This window comes from Carassius gibelio, chromosome A22 (genome assembly GCF_023724105.1).
Source record: "Carassius gibelio isolate Cgi1373 ecotype wild population from Czech Republic chromosome A22, carGib1.2-hapl.c, whole genome shotgun sequence".
Lineage (NCBI taxonomy): Eukaryota > Metazoa > Chordata > Actinopteri > Cypriniformes > Cyprinidae > Carassius > Carassius gibelio.
In genome coordinates, this window is record NC_068392.1 from 6897403 (window position 1) to 6915896 (window position 18494).

An 18494-nucleotide genomic window follows, 5' to 3' on the forward strand; every position below is an offset into this window, starting at 1 on the left:
TGAACGTGTGAAAGCCATTATTAAAAAAAATAAAATTGGGTAAACATTGCAAAAATGTGCATATGTGTCTCTTTAAAGATAAGAAAAATGAATATGAAACGATATGCATGTTCAAAGTCTTTATTGTTTTGATCTAGCATTTGTGTGGAATATATTGATAAGTATTGACATTAAATTCGAACATCTACAGCATGTTATAGTTAAATAATAAAAGCAAATGAAAGGAAAATTCACAACAATGCAATACATTCATAGCAGTAATAAATAAAAAATGCAGGTCATAGCCTTTGCCGCAAAAACAAGAAATTCTAAAATGCAAATAAAATTGGCTAAAGTGCAACACTAATGAAGTTGGATACAATTTGTAACCTACTTTCGTTTGTGTTGCTTCAACTTTTTGCAATTGTCCACAGTTGAGCATGTATATCAACACACACACACACACACACTACAAAACACACATTTACAACATCTTAACAACAGTGTCCCACTAGAAAAAAATTAACGTAATTGAGATTGCCTTAGCTTTGGAGGTTTTTCAAGTTTGTGCGTTTCTCTTTGTCATCCGTACTGTACATTAGAACAATCACTGTGCTTTTCTGCATACAACATGTGGTTATAGACAACTGACGGGACTGTTTAGCCTGCATTTTGTCCATAGCAATCAATGCAAGTGCTTTTTTTATTCTTTTTAACTTCCAATCTTAATTGTCATTTCACCATGTACTAAGAATAAAACAACATTTGAAATTTTTTACTTGGTTATTTTTCCAAATGATCGCTAAACTAAAAATCACACAACAAATCCACATCCGGGATTTAAATGTCTTGCAGACGAAGCAAAGGTGACACTGCAACCCAGTTTGGATGTTACTTTTGTTGGTTTTCCACATAATTATTCATAAGTCAACTACTGTAAGATTTCCAGTATGCTTAAGTATTGAAAAATGTTCCTTTTCAAAAATACAGGAACTTCCTGTAGCACAATAAACAAAAAGATATGAAAATCATCCTTTTGGTGGTTAAATTAATTTCAGTGACACTTAACTAATGTTAATAAATTGAAACTTACTGTAAGTTGTATCGGTTTGACATACCATACATTTTTGTAACAATGAACGAGCAGGTGAAAAATGGTCTTTCAAGTACTTTGAAGTAATCTCGGTAACAATTTACAGTAAGTTACAATGTGTTAAAATTAAGCAGATAAGTATCACATACAGGGAATTCCTGTGATACAAATAAAGTCCAGGAACAAAAATGGTCCTTCTAGTGCTTTAAAGTAATTTTGGTGACACTTCACTAATGTTAACAACTGTAAATTAAAAAGGTACCAAAATACAGGAATTCCTGTAGTACAATTAACCGGCAGATAAGAAAATGGTCCTTCTAGTGCTTAAAAGTAATTACAGTGACAGTTTACAGTAAGTTTCATTTAACATTAGTTAAGTATACATGTATTAAATACAAGGAATTCCTGTAGTACAATAAATGGGTGCTTTACACTTTACAATAAGTTTCAATTTGTTAACATTAGTAAGTTCGATGGCTATCAAATACAGGAAATTCCTGTAGTACACTGAACAGGCAGGTATAAAAATTGTCCTTCTAGTGCTTTAAAGGAATTTCAGACACACTTTACAATAAGTTTCATTCGTTGACATTAATCACATAGATAACCAATGCAGGGAAAATTAAAAAAGGTCCTTCTAGTGCTTAAAAGTAATTTACTCTTAAACACTTTTTTATCCAAAGCAACTTACAAATGAGGACAATGGAAGCAATTTCAATAACTAAATAAATAAAGAATTTCAGTAACACTTTGCAATAAGTTTCAGTTGGTTAACATTAGGTAGATGTGTATCATGAATTAACAATGAATAATACTTTTACAACATTTATTAATCTTAGTTATTTTTTGTAATTTTTACAGATACTACATTTTAGTTCGATTTTAAATTAATAGCACATATCACATGTTGAATCAATATGAATGAACAATGAACAAGAGTATATTTTTAATTGGCTAGATTAATCAATTCTGTTACTTATTAGAATGATACCTAAATTAACTAATGTTAACTGTAACAGTAAAAAAAAATAAAAAAAACTTCATGTAAAGTGTTACTTTAATTTAATTAAGAAAAATATTGAAGAACAAATAAACAATACAAAAAAAAATTGTGCAAAAAAATGTAAAAGTGCTATTTTTTTTTTTTTTTGACAAAGAACAATGTCATATTTGGAACATATTCACAAGCTACACAATTAAAAGGCATAAATAACTACTATTGGTCTACATGTTGATAACTAAGTTAAGACTTAAGTAGAACATAAAGTGTTTAAAAAAAAATATCAGAATGACACACATCCCTCCCAATGCTACCCTCTCCAATCAAGCTGCCTTTTCCTAGATATATTTTCTTAAATATCTGACATTATTATGCATCTATGAAGGTTCTCAAACTATACATGAATGTACATGAACCATATAGAAGTATTGAGTATATTCTATTCAAAATGTGTTTATGTGGAGATACAGCTAAATAAGACTTTATGAGGCTACACTCCCCCAAGGGTAAGATAAAACAAAATGACCATGTTAACAGAGGTTACACATCATACACATAAACATCACAACACTGTAAAGGTGTGTTTTACATGGATTCTTCTCAAATGCGTACCTCAGACACACAGACTCGCTGGGAAAAATCTGGAGTGTTTTAACGCAACAGATCATCTCTACAGCATCCCGTCCAGATTCTTCTCGGCCGTCTCCTTTTCGCTGTCAGCAGTGGTCTCCTTAGGGCTGTAAGCATTGTGATAATCCTGCAGGATCGTTACGACGTCATGATGGCCGAAATGAATGGCCTCGTCCATGGGAGTGTTACCCCACCTGTACAGGGATCAAACGACAAGTTTAAAAGGCAAGTTTACTGTTTATTAGTAATTTCTTTGTGTGAAAAAAAATAAATAAATCAAATGGAAGTCAATGGGGTGAACTTATACCACAAACATTAAAAATATATGATTCATAACATTAAACATCATCGATCAACTGAAAACACTCAATTTATGAAGCTTAAGATACGAGCTTTTAAACCCTCCAGTGCATTTGTACCAGAGCATTCATAATGGATAAATAATGGCTGGCGGGATGCTTGGTGCTCTTTTTTTTGTTATCTTTTTTTCCTTCTAATATCTTTTAGTAATCATCGTAAATCATATACAATTTGAAATCTTAAAATTAGTTGAAAAGCTCAAAATTAATCTGGTAAAAACCATTTTGAAATCGGACATGGAGATGGTACTTTAAATTCTTCTCCTTAGTGGGTGGTGTCAAGTGTCATATTACAAAATATACTACGGTATTTTACAATCTTAACTTTTTATAATCTTGACAAAATACATTTCGTTGGAAAGGTCTGAGTCTCAAGATTCCATATTTGGTGGTTCTTTTGTGATAAGTTGAGAGAGAAATGTATACATTTGTAACAGAAATTTACATTTGAAAAAGATTTTTTTTAATATCAACTTCAAATTTGGAACATAACTTATTTAGATATATGGCTTTAATTTTATAGCAATTTTGGATGATTTTTTTATAATTATTTACTTTATATAAAATTAAAAAATTATAATAGAATTATAAATTTAATTGATAAAACTACAACTTCAGCGTTAAAAAAAAAAAAAAAAAAGAATTTAATAAAAAATTATTAACTGCAACCACTATGATAGTGTTAAAAATATTGTAATGCAATAAAAAAAAATAACATTCACAATATTATACTATCCACAACTATAGGTTTTTCTAAAGTGGAGAAAGGGTTCTATTTGAGATTAATCCTATTTTGATAGTGATTTATCTATTTGATAACTTAATGGATAGTTAAGCACAATGAAGTGACACAAATGCATTCAGCTATATGTAAATATGTATGAAAATATAATCAAGATGGCTGACAATAAACAAATCAAGAAAAAAAGAAGAAAATTTCTTGAAAACAACTTTGAGAACATACTATAGTCTATAATATTGCAGTTTTGCAACAGTCTTGCCTTATTTTGTGACCTGCTTTTCACATATAGGCGTTTTTAACAGTTGTAAACAGATGTAAAAAAAAATAGGATCTGTGTTGTAGTATGTCACATTCATACCTGTCTTTGGGCACTGGGTTCACCTTACAAGCCTCTAGGAGGAAACGCACAACCTCAGTGTGACCTGAAACACACAAAAGTGCAGATTAGCAAGATTTCCACTCAGCACAGACAGAAAATGAGGTCAGGCAGAGGAAACAAACAGCAAGTCAGAGGTCTGGGGGTTGAAGCACATGATAATATGAACAGTTGCAGAGTTTGAGAAGTTCCTGTCACTCCACCTTCAGCAGCAGCGACATGAAGGGCCGTCCGAGAGTCGTAATCTCTCTGCTCCATATCCATCGACGATAGCGCAAACCTATGCAAAGTGCAAACATGCATGAAGTAGACGGTAGAGGTAGAAACTCAAGGTTTAAAATGCAAATTGTGTTCAGAAATGCAAAAAAAAAAAAAAAAAAAAAAAAAAAAAAAAAGTGACTTAGTGGTGTGGTACCTTCTCAGAGCTGACACGTCTCCGGTGTAGGCCGCAAACAGCAGATTAATAACCGACTTCACCTGAAAGAAAACAGAAAAGTTGTTTGTGGTACATTAACAACATCAGGACGAAATCATAACTTAGCACAAATCAGGTCACATTTGGGGAGTGCAAAAAACGACATCAAAAGGCAACACGTGAAACAAAAGGACAGTTAAACAAAATTAACAACAGTTGCAATCTTTTCAAAACAGGGATAAAGAAACAAAATACACAACGAGATAAATAAAATGTGTGTTTATCAATCATTTATTAAACCACATGACAAAATAAATAAAATAAAGTCAACCTAGTTCAAAGAAGATAATCTTATTGGCACAAACAAATGGTTTCTAAAAAGTTGCACATATTTCACATTGAGTCGCATTTTCAATAAAGTCAATGGCAAAACTGAAATCCAGTCACTTGAAAGCAAGAACTTTTTAAAAATAAAATAAAAGCTCAGCAGTCAGTTTAAATGATACCAAGTTTAAAACATTTCTCAGTGGGAAGTCGCTTTTAGTTCAGTACTTTGTTTCAAAAATGATAAGCGATTCCTTAAACTGACAGTATATTGAAATACCTACAGTAAGTGTTTAATTCAAGTGAAAACTGGGTTATAGATGTAGATGATTTGAGCACAGGATGAAATGTGCATTGTGAAACCACTAGTCACACATCTTTTCTAGCTGATCACAGTCGACCCATTCCGCTCTGGTTAGCGTTAATCACTTGTGTGGTTTGTACTTATACAAGATCTAAACTCCTTCCTTTTATCATTTACACAAAATAAAACATTGTGACTGCTGGACTGAATCCAGAGGACTGCAGAATTTATAAAGACACTTTACACAGGCACAGATTTTGACTGTTTACATTAAACAGTTCTTTAAAATCCATTCACATACTTTTCTTCACTTGAACCCCAATACTGCTTGAAATAAGTTAACAGAACCTGCACCAAAACATACATTCAACAAACACTTTTAAACAAACCTTTAGACACATAAAGGGGGTCAATGGAAGAGCATAATATAATCATGCACAAATAAAAAAATTAAATGACCTGTAAATGTAAATGTAAAGAATAGTTCTTAAGGTATTTGTTGTAGTACAGGAGAAAGTATGTTTATGAACGGTGGGGGAAAACAAACAATTTTTACAGTTTTTAATCAAAACATTTTGAATCACAATATAACAGTATCATTACCCAGATATTGATATCATATTGAATTGTTTGGGCTTTACCGATTCCCTTAATTTTAACATTAAAATGTCGCATATAAGGTTTTAAGGTCTTTGGCTTGCTTTATAGCATGCCTTTCAGGCAAACAAACTACAAAACCTCCATAAACAAATAAACAAACAAATAAAAAAACAATAACAAAAAAAACCTAAAACAAAAACAACTAAAACAAAACAAAATCCAATTTAAAAAAAAAGAAAAAGCAAAACAAAAAAAAACACAAAACCAACTAAAACGAAACAAAAAACAAACAAAAACAAAACACAGTTCAAAAGGACAGAACCTTTCTAACCCCAAAGACTGATGAACAGAATAAAAAGATTAGATGAAGGTCTGACAAAACATGGCAGGAAGGGTGGGCGCTGTCGTCTCTTCTAGTTTCTTTCCGCCACGCTTTCCATCCTATAGACTACAGAGGTAGAATTGTCCTCGTCCGTTTCGGAAGGACAGACCTTTTTCCACACTTTGTCAGTGAGCGCTAGTTCCTTCTGAAGACTCTTATAGTCCAGCGGTTCAAGACTCTGCTGCTGCTGCTGCGGTTCAACCAATACGGACACGGATAGATCATCAAATTAGATTATTTCATCGTGGAATTTGCAGCTTGGATTAGTATGGATGGCAGAGAGTGAAGAAAACAGGGAAACAGTGGAAATTTAAGCAAGCCTGGTGTTATTTTTAAGTAAAGAGGCATAATGTCCATAATTATTTGACACTTATTATTTTATGTAAGCAAAGCAGTAAAATATTTAGCATCATAAACGGAGTTGCATGGATGGTAGTGGAGTTAAAAAGCAGAGAGCATGCTACTCCTCCAGCAGAGGGCAGACAAAGAAGAAAAAAGAAATACATTTGCTAAAAGAAGTGAAATGTTCAACAGGTTAACATTGCAGGACATTTAGCATTTTTTAGCTTGCCAGAACACACGCATCAAAACAAACACACACACACACACACACACACTCTCAATGTCAAAGTAACAGGATTCTTTGCATAAATTGCATGTAGAGGTGGGATATACAGGGGCCCCAAAAGGTTAAATGATGCTTAATGCACAAATTTAATGCATTAGATAATAAACTGCATCATTATTATTATTTTTTTTTTTTTTGTAAAACAACATTCAAATATGTACAATGCACATTCCTAGTTGCACACTATCTGTGGGTTGAAGGTCAAATCTCTCACTCACCCGCTGGTCTCCACCCTCTCGGCGTGGATCCAATTTCTTGGCAAAATGCCGTAAATTATCATAGTTGTGGAAATTACAGAGCTGGACCAGATCCTGAAAGAAAACGAAGACTTCAGTTGATGTGAGCGAGAAAGCCACCGTTGTAACAATATATTAGTTGAGATGATATAGATTTATTACCGTGCAAAACTGGATCCCTCGCACACTATTGCCCAGTTTGTCAAGAGGAGGAGACCAACACATGATGCCCATCACATTGGGGACCACCAGTAGGATGCCTCCAGAAACACCCGATTTAGCCGGGAGACCAACCTACGGTACAACACACAACCCGAGTTTGTCGCAGACTGTGAAAGTGTTTTTTTTTTTTTTTTTTACACTGAACATAAAATCCATCAGACATTTCGTGAGGAACTCACATGGAAAGCGAACTGTCCGGAGAAGTCGTACATGCCGCAGGAGTGCATGAGACTCAGAGTGTCCCGTACAGCCTCGGGGTTCAGCACGCGCTCGCCCGTGATTGGACAGAAGCCGCCGTTCGCCAGGGTAGCTGCCATCACGCTGGCGCTCTCGCACGTTACCTCAATGGAGCACAGCTTGACAAACAAAACAAAAACATGTATTTTCTGATATTTGAATAGTAACATTTGCATGCTGCAAACATTTAATTTAAATGAATATTATAGCACAGAACTCTTAAAGGAATAGTTCACTCAAAAATGAAATATGCTGAGAAATTACCCTCTGGCCACTCGAGATGTTGATCTTTTGATCACTTGCTCATCAATGATTCCTCTGCAGTGAATGGGTGCCGTCAGAATGAGAGTCCAAACAGCTGATAAAAACATCACAATAATCCACACCACTCAAGTCCAATCCATCAGTTTGCAAAAAGCTGCATGTTTGTTAAAAAAAAAAAAAATCACTAAGAGGTTTTTATACTTCAAACCATTGCTTCCAGCTAAACTACCAGTGCAAAAAAAAAAACGGTGTTTCCTGCAGTGAAAATTTCCATTCCCTGTTGTCTTGGACTGTTTTCACTTGTAAACGGTGCCTAATCTGTGCAGATTTCTTTCCTGATTCAGACAAGACGACTAATTCACTGGAAGAAGCAAGAGGACTTGTATTTTAGCTGGAACTGGTGGTTTGAAGTTAAAAATGTCTTAATGAAGGATTAGTTTATTACAAATCCTTAATTTTTTACTTTACAAGATGCTAATTGATGGATTGGATTACTTGTGATGTTTTTATCAGCTGTTTGGACTCTCATTCTGACGGCACCCATTCACTGCAGAGGAGCCATTGGTGAGCAAGTGATGCAATGCTACATTTCTCAAAACCTGTTCAGATGAAAAAAAACTAACAAACAAAAACTCATCTACATCTTGGATGGCCTGAGGGTGAAAACCTTTTCAGCTAATTAAAGCTTCTGGGAGAACCATTTCATTCGTTCTTTGTTGTAACTATTGAAAAAAATGCTTGAAAAAGCTTGACTATTCTGTAATATTTCAAAACAGTTAGCATACTTTAACAAGCATATGCTTTCGGTACTTGTTACTATAATTTTTTAGTTTTTTTTTTTAAACAAACATTTTTAATGTTGGAAGCTTACGTCTACAGGCAGCTATGCACATATTCAACATTCATTTCCAAATTGAAAACTTGTGCAAAAAAGGCTGTTTAACTTATACTAACCTGGAAGTAAAGGTCCAGGATGGAGATCATATCTGTACCCTCTGGGAAACACTGGAAGAAAGGGGGAAAAATTTAAAAACTCATGTTTTTAGTACATTTTTAATGGTCCCTAATTGCAAAAAAATGTTTAAACGTATACCTTCTTTTCCTTCAAGTAGTAACCAATGGCAAAGTTTCGGTCACCTGACAGTCGCTCTGACTGAAACCTACCAACAACAAGAAACAAGAAAGTACTTACAGAAAGAACTCGTTTTAGTAAGTTACAATGTTTTGGTTTATTTAACATTTGTTTAGTTTTGTATTTTAAATTTTTAAATGTTCAGTCGAATACTTAATACCAGTTACATATTTGTACTCGTTTTTAGCTTGTTTATTATTGACTGTTCACTTAAACATTTACTTAATTGACAAATATCTGATATTGAGAATAATGATATTTCACTGCTAATAGCATTAATAAAAAATCACTTACGTAGCGTTGCTGAAACCAACATATTCATTTCCTGCCAACTTATTCATAAAGTTCATCACCTGAAACAAAACGCTTCATGAAACACAGCAGCTCTCGACATGATAAACAGTACAAATATAAAAAGAGTCATACTGTACTATTATACTTACATAGTCAAACTTCTCTGCGTTGCTCACACCTTGCTGAAAGGCAAAAAGAAACTGCATGAACATTTTATATCATAGAAAATATCATACACACAAACTTAATGCATAGCCATTCCGGTTAAAGGAAACTTTATTAAACTAACACAGTTAAATTAGATTGACAGCTGAAGTAAAATCATTCGTCTACAGCTTTAGAAGCTTTTAAAAGGAAGAATGGAAAAAATAAAGGATTCTAGCTCACTAGATTTGAGTAACATCTTTGAAAGAAATAAAGGCAAACAGTGTTTGTGTCCAAGTAAGTACTATTATTGTTGAGGAATCACAAGTGTAAGTTGTTAAAGGGGTGTGGAAAAATCAGACAAAACTAAAAGATAAAAAAAAACACTAAATTGTCAAGTAATTTGAACTATGTGCTGTCTATAAGTTTGTTTTAGTAGAGTTCTGAAGCAACTCATGTAATGCATTGATTTAAGGCTCTAAAATCATGTTTTCCACATTGAAGAAATGAAATGAAAAACAGTAGTGTATCTGACTAAATACGTCTACAAATTCTAACAAAAATAAAGCTTGATTCTGGAGTAATTAAACTAAATTACATTTGATTTTCTGTCAAGGCAATGAGTTTGTCAGACTCGCGCTAATGTAGCGTAGCATTAGCTCGGTTTGAAATTCGCTCAATGAGGAAAAACAGATAAATGAAAGGGAAATTACCAAACGTCATTGACCTGTTGGAGGGTCAAAATTTCCCACAGTTCCTAATGCTGTAAAATACGCAACAACAATAAAACCACAGAAAGCCTTCACACAGACATCACACATTACCACCTCCACAGGCCTGAGAAATTCACCTTTAACCCCACTAACTGTCATCACAAATTCAGCACCTGCTAAGACAGTTATAAACATATACGTGTACATGTTTGCAGTATTGTTTATAATAGTGTTAACAGGTAAACAAAGCCCTGCATTTCTGATGTAACTACAGATTGGGGCTGTTTTCAAAGTGACTGCTCTCAGAAGAATAAAAACATTTGATATTAATACAGCATATTGTGGATGTCTTCCTCCCAAATCTTGTTTCTAAAGTGTTCAATTCCAGATCCCTGACTATTATTCGTTCACTGGCATTCGTTTGCTCTTTTTCCCTTATCTCTCCCCATCCCACTTCTGTTTCTCTCTTCAATATAATCCTTTCAGCGTGATTATTCATAACCTTAATCTGATGAGGGAGGGAGAGTAATCAAATTAAATCCATTCGTCCCTCGGATCCGTTCTCATGTCAAACATCCACAAAAATAAAGCAGTTTTGGGCCCCCGTTTTATCAAAAAAGGACGTAAGGATGAGAAAGTGATTTACCTTGAGGAGAGAAGTGCATACTATGGCACCAGCGTTTACCATTGGATTATGAGGTTTATCTGGAAAAATAGATGAATGAATCAATAAACAAAGATGACTCGGAGTGTATGAGGCTTGTTTTCGGGAACATTAAAGGAACAGTTCACCTAAAAACGAATATTTCCTAGTAATGTACTAATGGTGTAGTAGATGAGTTTGTTTTTTCATTGGAACAGGTTTGGATGAATTTAGCATTAGAGCACTTGCTCATCAATGATTCCTCTGCAGTGAATGGGTGCCGTCAGAATGAGAGTCTAAACAGCTGATCAATACATCACAATAATCCACACTACTCCAGTCCATCAGTTAATGTCTTCTGAAGTGAAAAGCTGCATGTTTATAAAAAAAACAAACAAATCCATCATTAAGAGTTTTGTTCGTTTTCCGTTGCTTTTTTATTAATATTGCTTTTTTGAGTGAAAAAGCCGTCTAATCTGAATCAGGAGAGAAATCTGCACGGATCAAGCACGGTTTACAAATGAAAAAAAGTGTTCTAAACAAATACGTTGGTGGATTTTGATGTGAGAGGAAAACAAGAGATGGACTTTTTCATGGGAGGAAGTGTTATTATTTTTGCTCCTACACCAGTAAAATAATAATTAAAAAAAACTTTAATCATACATTTGTTTATTTCAAACATGCAGATTTTCAATTCACTAGACGTTAACTAATGGACTGGACTGGTGGGGATTACTTGTGAAGTTTTTTTCAGCTGTTTGGACTCTAATTTTGGCGGCACCCATTCACAGCAGAACTGTGAAATCTGTTCAGTTGAAGAAAACAAACTCATCTACGTCTTGGGTGACCTAAGAGTGAGTAGTACATTTTAACAAATTATCATTTTTGGGTGAACTATTCCTTTAAGATTTTTTGTATTCTGAAATTACCTTCTTCGTTAAGAAACAGTTTGTTGAAACGAAGACCGCTGGGTTCCTTCCCAATAAATCGGTGCACGTATTCAGTGCCGTGATCGTGAACAGCAATTGCGTATTTTAATGGCTTCACACACGATTGAAGACAAAATGGAACTTTGGTGTCACCCGCAGTGTACCTGTAACACACATTTTCAACAGAGCTCAGCATAAATGTTTGATAGATCAAATCATGTTTACCAGAAAATATAAACAAAATAACCAATAATCTCACCGTTGGCCATCTACGGTGCACAAGGCAACACCCCAGAGATTAGGGCTAAATTTTGCTAGCTGAGGAATGTAATCTGCCACCTAATACAATACAAATGTGACAAACCAGAATGCAAACAAATATCATCAGAGATTCAGACAGTGTTGGATTTTCTTATCTGTTAAGTGTACCTGGCCACCCGACATTGATTTAGCGCTCTCATAAATTTGATCGATGTGAGAGGTGAATGACTGGAAGTCAGGAATGACAAACTTCTTCCGGAAGGCCTGAGTTAGCAACACAATGTTGCTTTGCACACACCTGTAGGAAAAGAAAAGTGAAGATTATGATTTAGCTTTATTAGCATCAGCACGTTCCTCCAAATCCAAACAAAAATGAACACTTACATTTAAAAAAAAATCAGTTGTACTACTTTTGTTGTTTGTAAATTTTCTTACATTTTAAATAATTAGTTTCTTTATTTTTAAATATTTTTGTTTTTAAAATTAAACTAAATATTTTTTCCCTGTAAAGAATTTTTTTTTTTTAATATTATATATATATATATATATATATATATATATATATATATATATATATATATATATATATATATATATATATATATATATATATGCATTTCTTTTTCTTTTTTTTTTTGATAGTTTTAATTTTAGAAACGATAATAATAAACCTGATATGATACCATTTTGGGGCCTTAAGCCATTTCTATGTATTTTCTTAGTGAAACTGCATTATTTATATACTTTATATTATATACTAAATATGTTAAATAAATGGATGCTCAAAAATCATCCAGGAACTAAAAAACTAAACAAGACTAAAAAAATATATATTCTTATATAAAAAAAAAAAAACAGTAAAAATGTTTAATACAGCCCATTATTTACTTTTTGAAGAGATGTCGATCCAGAGCGCCATCTGATGTGGTCTTCATGGTGACTTTTAACATCTCCATACACTCCTTAAGACGAGGGTCTCCAGTAAGCAGACCTGTGGATTTCAGTGCCTGAAAAACAACAACAATTAGCCTAAACTTACAACAAACTGAAAACTGAAACAACTACCTGGTCTATAAACCAAGACATGTGTTATAAGAGATATACGGTAGCAATGGCCTTGCTGGTGTTTGGTTTTACCGTAGTAAATTTGTGAGCTGGAATTTTCTCCTGGCCCTCTGCAATGGTGTAAAACAGCAGATCTTCCAGGCTGGGCAAAATGCCTGCTTTCCTTCTCCTGTGATGTGAACGGATACACAGAGAATCCAGTAAGCAGACAGAAAACAAAAATAGACCGTATACTCAACAAAAAGGGTTTATCAGCTGCAGCAGATGTCGTACTCAAATTTCATGCCATTTTAGTCTCAGAATTATTACTCTCAAAATGCCAGTCAGTAGGTTTCATATTGGCAACAAAGGTGTTTTTGAATTAAACCAATTTCAATTGTCAAAAACCCCAAATATACTCGATGCAAGTAAAAGTTGCATTCTCATATTCTACCATTAGGGGTGCTATTAGCGTCATCCTTAGTCAGTTTAAAAAAAATGTTAAACTGTCAAGGAAGATTTTAGAATTGAGTTAAAGTGATTAATTGTTAGTTAGCTAGATCACATCAACATAAGCATATTTGCGCAAAAGTGAAAGGAAAATGCGTTTTACCCCTGACTGACACTGTGAGATCATCTGAAACTTCTTTTTTTCTCGGAAAAAAAGGTTAGTCTGTTAGAAAAGGGGGTTATTTAACATCATTCCGGTTTGTGAAAGATAAATGTTAAGCAGGAGCTAAGTAAAGCATTTGGGAACAAAACTTCCAAGGACTTCCTACACTTGATTCAAAAGTTTAAACCAACAATGGATGGCATTCTGGGATAGCTACACAATACAGGCATTGAAGAACTCTTTGGGTAAAAGCGTCAAATGTTGTGTTAACAGGTCACAAACCATCCAGAAATTAACTTAAATGTCTGGAGATTATTTAAGTTGGTGGAAAAATACTGTTCTAAATCCATTGTCGGTTTAAACAATGGCCACCAAAGGCCTTTGTGATGCCATTTTGAGATGATACATTTGGTTCTAGATCACGGAATGGGAATGTTCTTCAGTGGGGAAAACCAAGCTTAGCGTTTAGTAAGGAATAACTGGATGAAAAAAAAAAATACAACAAATAAAATGAACCAGATACTTACACAACAAACGCAAAGTATGCAGACAACCAAGAGAAAGAGAGAGAGAGAAAGAAAAAACAGAAATGAATGAGACATCCAGACATATAAAACACTGGAAAAATAAATAAACACATAGAAATGCATATGTATTATTTATGCAGGCTCTAAAAACAAACTGACCTTTGATTTAATTAAAATAGAGATAATAGTTTAATAACACAAAATCAAATTATAAAACAAAAATGTTAATGATACTACTAATTATACCATTTTTTATAGCTTTGGGAAATGACACAGAGGGAGAATTAATCTCAAAACATTCAAATTTTGGTTGATAAATCAGTTTTGGAGACTTCAGCCTACAGTCCAGACCAGTGCTGGGGAAAGTTACTTTTCATTGCTTTATAAAGCACAAATAAACACAACACAAGATAAGATTGTCACTTAAATATAAAATCACATTCGGAAGACACAGGTTCACAGATGAGGGAAGACTGTTCCATAGCCTAAGATAGGATCGGCCACCGCAAACTCACATAAAAAAAAAAAAAAAATTAAGTAATGCATTACAATATGGCTTTTTTTTTTGGTAAAATATATATTTGGGAGTCTTAGACCTTTCCAACAATATATAGTTTGTCTAGATTAGATAAGATTTGATTGTAATATGGTATAGTCAACGTAGGCGTCCCGTATTCGGGACGGGGTGACAGTTATCAGCCTCAAATGTGAAATATACATTGGATTGGTTTATGAATATGAATGGTATTATAACGTTATACTTAAACTCAAATTAAAATAATGGAAAAACCCTTAAGGTAACATGTAGAAAGTAATCGTGACATCCATAACTGTAAACGCGATTTGACATCCGATTAATTGTGGAGCCCTAATGGTCAGTAATGAATTTTGTTACTTTTGCATTACTTTTTCATGACCTGGGCCGGGCTTGCTTGTTTATATTTAATAACAAAATACCAAAAGGTCATATATTTGGCAACTGGCCCTTTCACACCAAAAGTGAAATGAATAAGCCTCAGCTCACTCCCCATTTCTCTCAACACAGGGACAGACATGTCAGTGGATATTGTTGTATATCATGTAAAAGTAATACATTACTTTACTAGTTACTTGAAAAAAAAGTAATCTGATTACGTAACTAGTAATGCTTTACCACAACACTGGTCCAGACTATTGATAAAAAGCTAGACACACACTATTGTGTACAAACACAGCCAGCGCTGATGACCTGGTCAGGCATTAAACTAGGACACCTAACCTGACGAGAACAGCCACCCCTCCCGTCCCAAAGGAGCGATAATCCTTCATTTCCTAGCAAGGTCTCAAGTTCTGATCCTCGCTAATGCACCACGCCAAATGTACGCTCCGATGCCGATATTTTTACACACAGACACACTGGAAATAATCCACTTGATGTCACCGCTAAATAAACACAATGATGGGATGAGTTATGTGGCATCCCCACCGGGTTGCTTCTAAAATGTATAAACAATTAGTGCAATGTTATTTCCTGTGAATATTTAAGGAATAGTGTGTCTGTGTGGCAGCAAAGGTAAACAATTAGAGAAACAGACATAGGCTACGTGTGTAATATGTGTATTTGGGAGAGAAGGTTGTATGTTTATGTGGTGAAATGTCTGAAAATGCCTCCAGAAGAATTGCAAAGCATGTCAAAACATCCTTGCGGGGACAGCTGTGTGTGTGCGTGTGTGAACATGTGTAAGTGAAACAATTCTGTAACAATATCTCCATTACCTTCTTCCACTTCAACAGGAATTGGTCAAACAACCAGCAAAACAGCTGACGCTCACACAGAATCGCATGCTAATAGAGCCAGTGCAACATATTTTGGCCTGCAGCGAATAAAGCACCAGAAAATGAACCAGCTAACACAAACTGAAAAATACTGTGGTATGCAAATATCCCACTATACAAAAAAAATGACTATTTAAAATCAATCTTCGCAAGATTCATTTGGCTTAAGATGGTGAGCACAAACTGGCACAATGTCAATGCAGCAATGCATGCAGAGATGCCAGCGTGACACACACACACACACACACACACACACACACAGACAGACGCAAATGTCAGCTGGTGCCGTCACGTCAGATAAACCTCGGATATCAGCGAGTCTTTGGTGATTCATTTTACACTCCCTTTAGTATTCACAGGGTTTGCGTTGAGACCAACCAAAACCACTTAACTAAGTTAAATTTGCATTTATTAATTATTAGTATATAAATCATTGTTTATTATGAAAATGAAATACGCACAATATATTGTTCAAATGACTGATATCTAAAAAGCATATTTTTTAATGATCAACTGGAAACCGATATAACGATTATAACCGATATAAATATAATGATATTGATTATATTAGCACCCACATTAAACAACGATAATGTTTTTTTATTTGATTTATTATAGTCTCTCTCTGCAGATTTTAATGTGCGAGTTCGGTGGATTCTGATTGGATGTCAACGTTTTTGTTCATCGGCAAGAAAGAATCATTCAAACGATATTGTTTCTCTGCCCCATTATTGTTATAATTGATGTTGACTTTCGTTTTCCAATAAAATGACAGCGATCATTAAAACTTTATAGTTTTAGTTATCAGTACAGTTTATCATTGGTGTGAAATGGCCTTCAGAAGGGGATTTTATTGAATCTTTTTGTAAGCTAAGCTGTAAGTGCAGCAAAATTAGTGAAATTTTGGCTAACATTTTCAGCCGTTTTTGCCGTGCAACAATAAATGTTATAATATTTCTATGCTTGAGTTTATTTGAAATTTGGATTTCTAAACTGATAGATAATCAACATTTTAAAAAATAACAATAATTCACCCATATATTGCTAGGCTGCTCTGATTGGTTGCCTGTGTGGTGCCATGTGGTTGCTGGAGTGTTCTGGAGATTAAATGTAAAAATGGGATTATTTTATTTTATTCAATTTTTTTCATTCAATTGTGAATCGTATGTCCTGTGTGCTACTTGTATGACAGATATTTGTTATACAGTGTTCCAAATTCAGTCGTAGAAGGTGTTGTAGGTAGCAGACAGGGCAGTTTACTACAGTCTGGAACATGCACACTGGCAGACCGATGGAGAGAAAGGTCAACCTCTCTCCAAGGACAAACACTCATGCATACCGAATGAACGAGAGCAATGCAAAAAAAAATGACAGCACAGGCTGACACGTTCACTGCACACTCAAAGTACTTTTCCGAACAAAGCCCAGTTTCGACACTTCCGAGCTTTGAATACAGTCATTACAGGAAGAGGAAGTGGCTGATCTGGCTGTACGGGAACTAACATGCTTCAAAACTCAATAACCCCATCTGAACCTGAACGATTTAAAGAGCCTGATTCAGATTGAGTGATTTCAAATTGATCAGTAATTTTACAGTATTAACTGTGACTACTGATTTTACATTACATGTATGTGTGTGTGTAATAATATATATATATTATTACACACACACATACACACATACAAATGTAAATATTTTTAATAAAACATTATATATTATATTTAACATTATAATTTTAATTTTATTATAATTTTTTGTTTTAAAAATAGAATAGTCAATACAGGTCGATCAAAAAAATGTGTCTTCTCAAATATTATTATTTATTTTTTTTAAGCTGAAAGATTCTAGAACATTCCAAATTTCCATTATCCTGATTCATACCAAGAGAAGCAATTTTAAATTTAAAAAATGCTTCAAATGTATCAAACCCACCCTTAAAAGCCCAACGTTTCCGATTTCCGAATTTTTTATTATATAATTTTTATTTATTTAAATAATCCCATTATTAATTTGGCCCCCCATCCATTGCAGAAGCTCTTTCTCTTTGTGCACTCTCTTTGTCCTAAAGATCTTGACCACCTTATAGTTTATCTAAAATATCTAAAGCTATAAATATACCAGACAGATCCCCACATCCATCCTCGTGAATTACAGTAGGCCTTGGAATCGTGTGTAGGGAATGCGGGGCCCCCATATGATTGAATGAAATCCACCCAGGTTTAAAGTGAAAGGAAACCTGCTATCATTAATGGAGCTGTTTTATCAACCCCCCTCTGTCAGGCATGTTTTCGGCTCTACTCACTTCTCGTTGGACCCATCTGTCTGCGTGCACAGGGATCGTCTGAATGGAGGCGTGCATCCTCCTCCGGCGGCTGCTGTATTATCTGAACTATTTCTCCATAGGCGCCTTAGACTGGGTTTGTAAAACTCCTTTAACGACCTCGAGAACCTAAGCTGTAACATTTCAAATTTGACAGCCCAAACAGAATGATTTCCGATAATAACGCTAGTAATATAACACCGTGGGTTATGAGAATGTCGCTTGTTTTAGAGAGCCTTGCCGGTTAACGTTACTTCCCTCGTTTCT

General features: G+C 34.3%; 1 protein-coding gene across 4 annotated transcripts; it reads right to left on the minus strand.

Moving 5' to 3' along the window:
* Positions 1-104: 104 nt before the first annotated feature.
* Positions 105-18494, minus strand: LOC127942721 (glutaminase kidney isoform, mitochondrial). Of its 4 annotated transcripts, none has more exons than XM_052538639.1 (18): positions 18210-18494; positions 13045-13135; positions 12796-12914; positions 12076-12205; positions 11906-11985; positions 11647-11810; positions 10721-10779; positions 9367-9399; positions 9218-9276; positions 8885-8951; positions 8746-8796; positions 7470-7646; positions 7231-7362; positions 7051-7143; positions 4595-4656; positions 4383-4459; positions 4162-4225; positions 105-2896 (listed from the first exon to the last, which is right to left on the minus strand). In XM_052538639.1, the coding sequence occupies exons 1-18, from the start codon at positions 18368-18370 to the stop codon at positions 2743-2745; spliced, it is 1773 nt and encodes a 590-aa protein (XP_052394599.1). In that variant the 5' UTR covers positions 18371-18494; the 3' UTR covers positions 105-2742. The 4 variants fall into 4 exon arrangements, with proteins under 4 accessions (XP_052394599.1, XP_052394598.1, XP_052394602.1 ...); XM_052538638.1 differs by having other exon boundaries at positions 13045-13141; XM_052538640.1 differs by lacking the exons at positions 105-2896; positions 4162-4225; positions 4383-4459; positions 4595-4656 and adding an exon at positions 4870-6394 and having other exon boundaries at positions 13045-13141.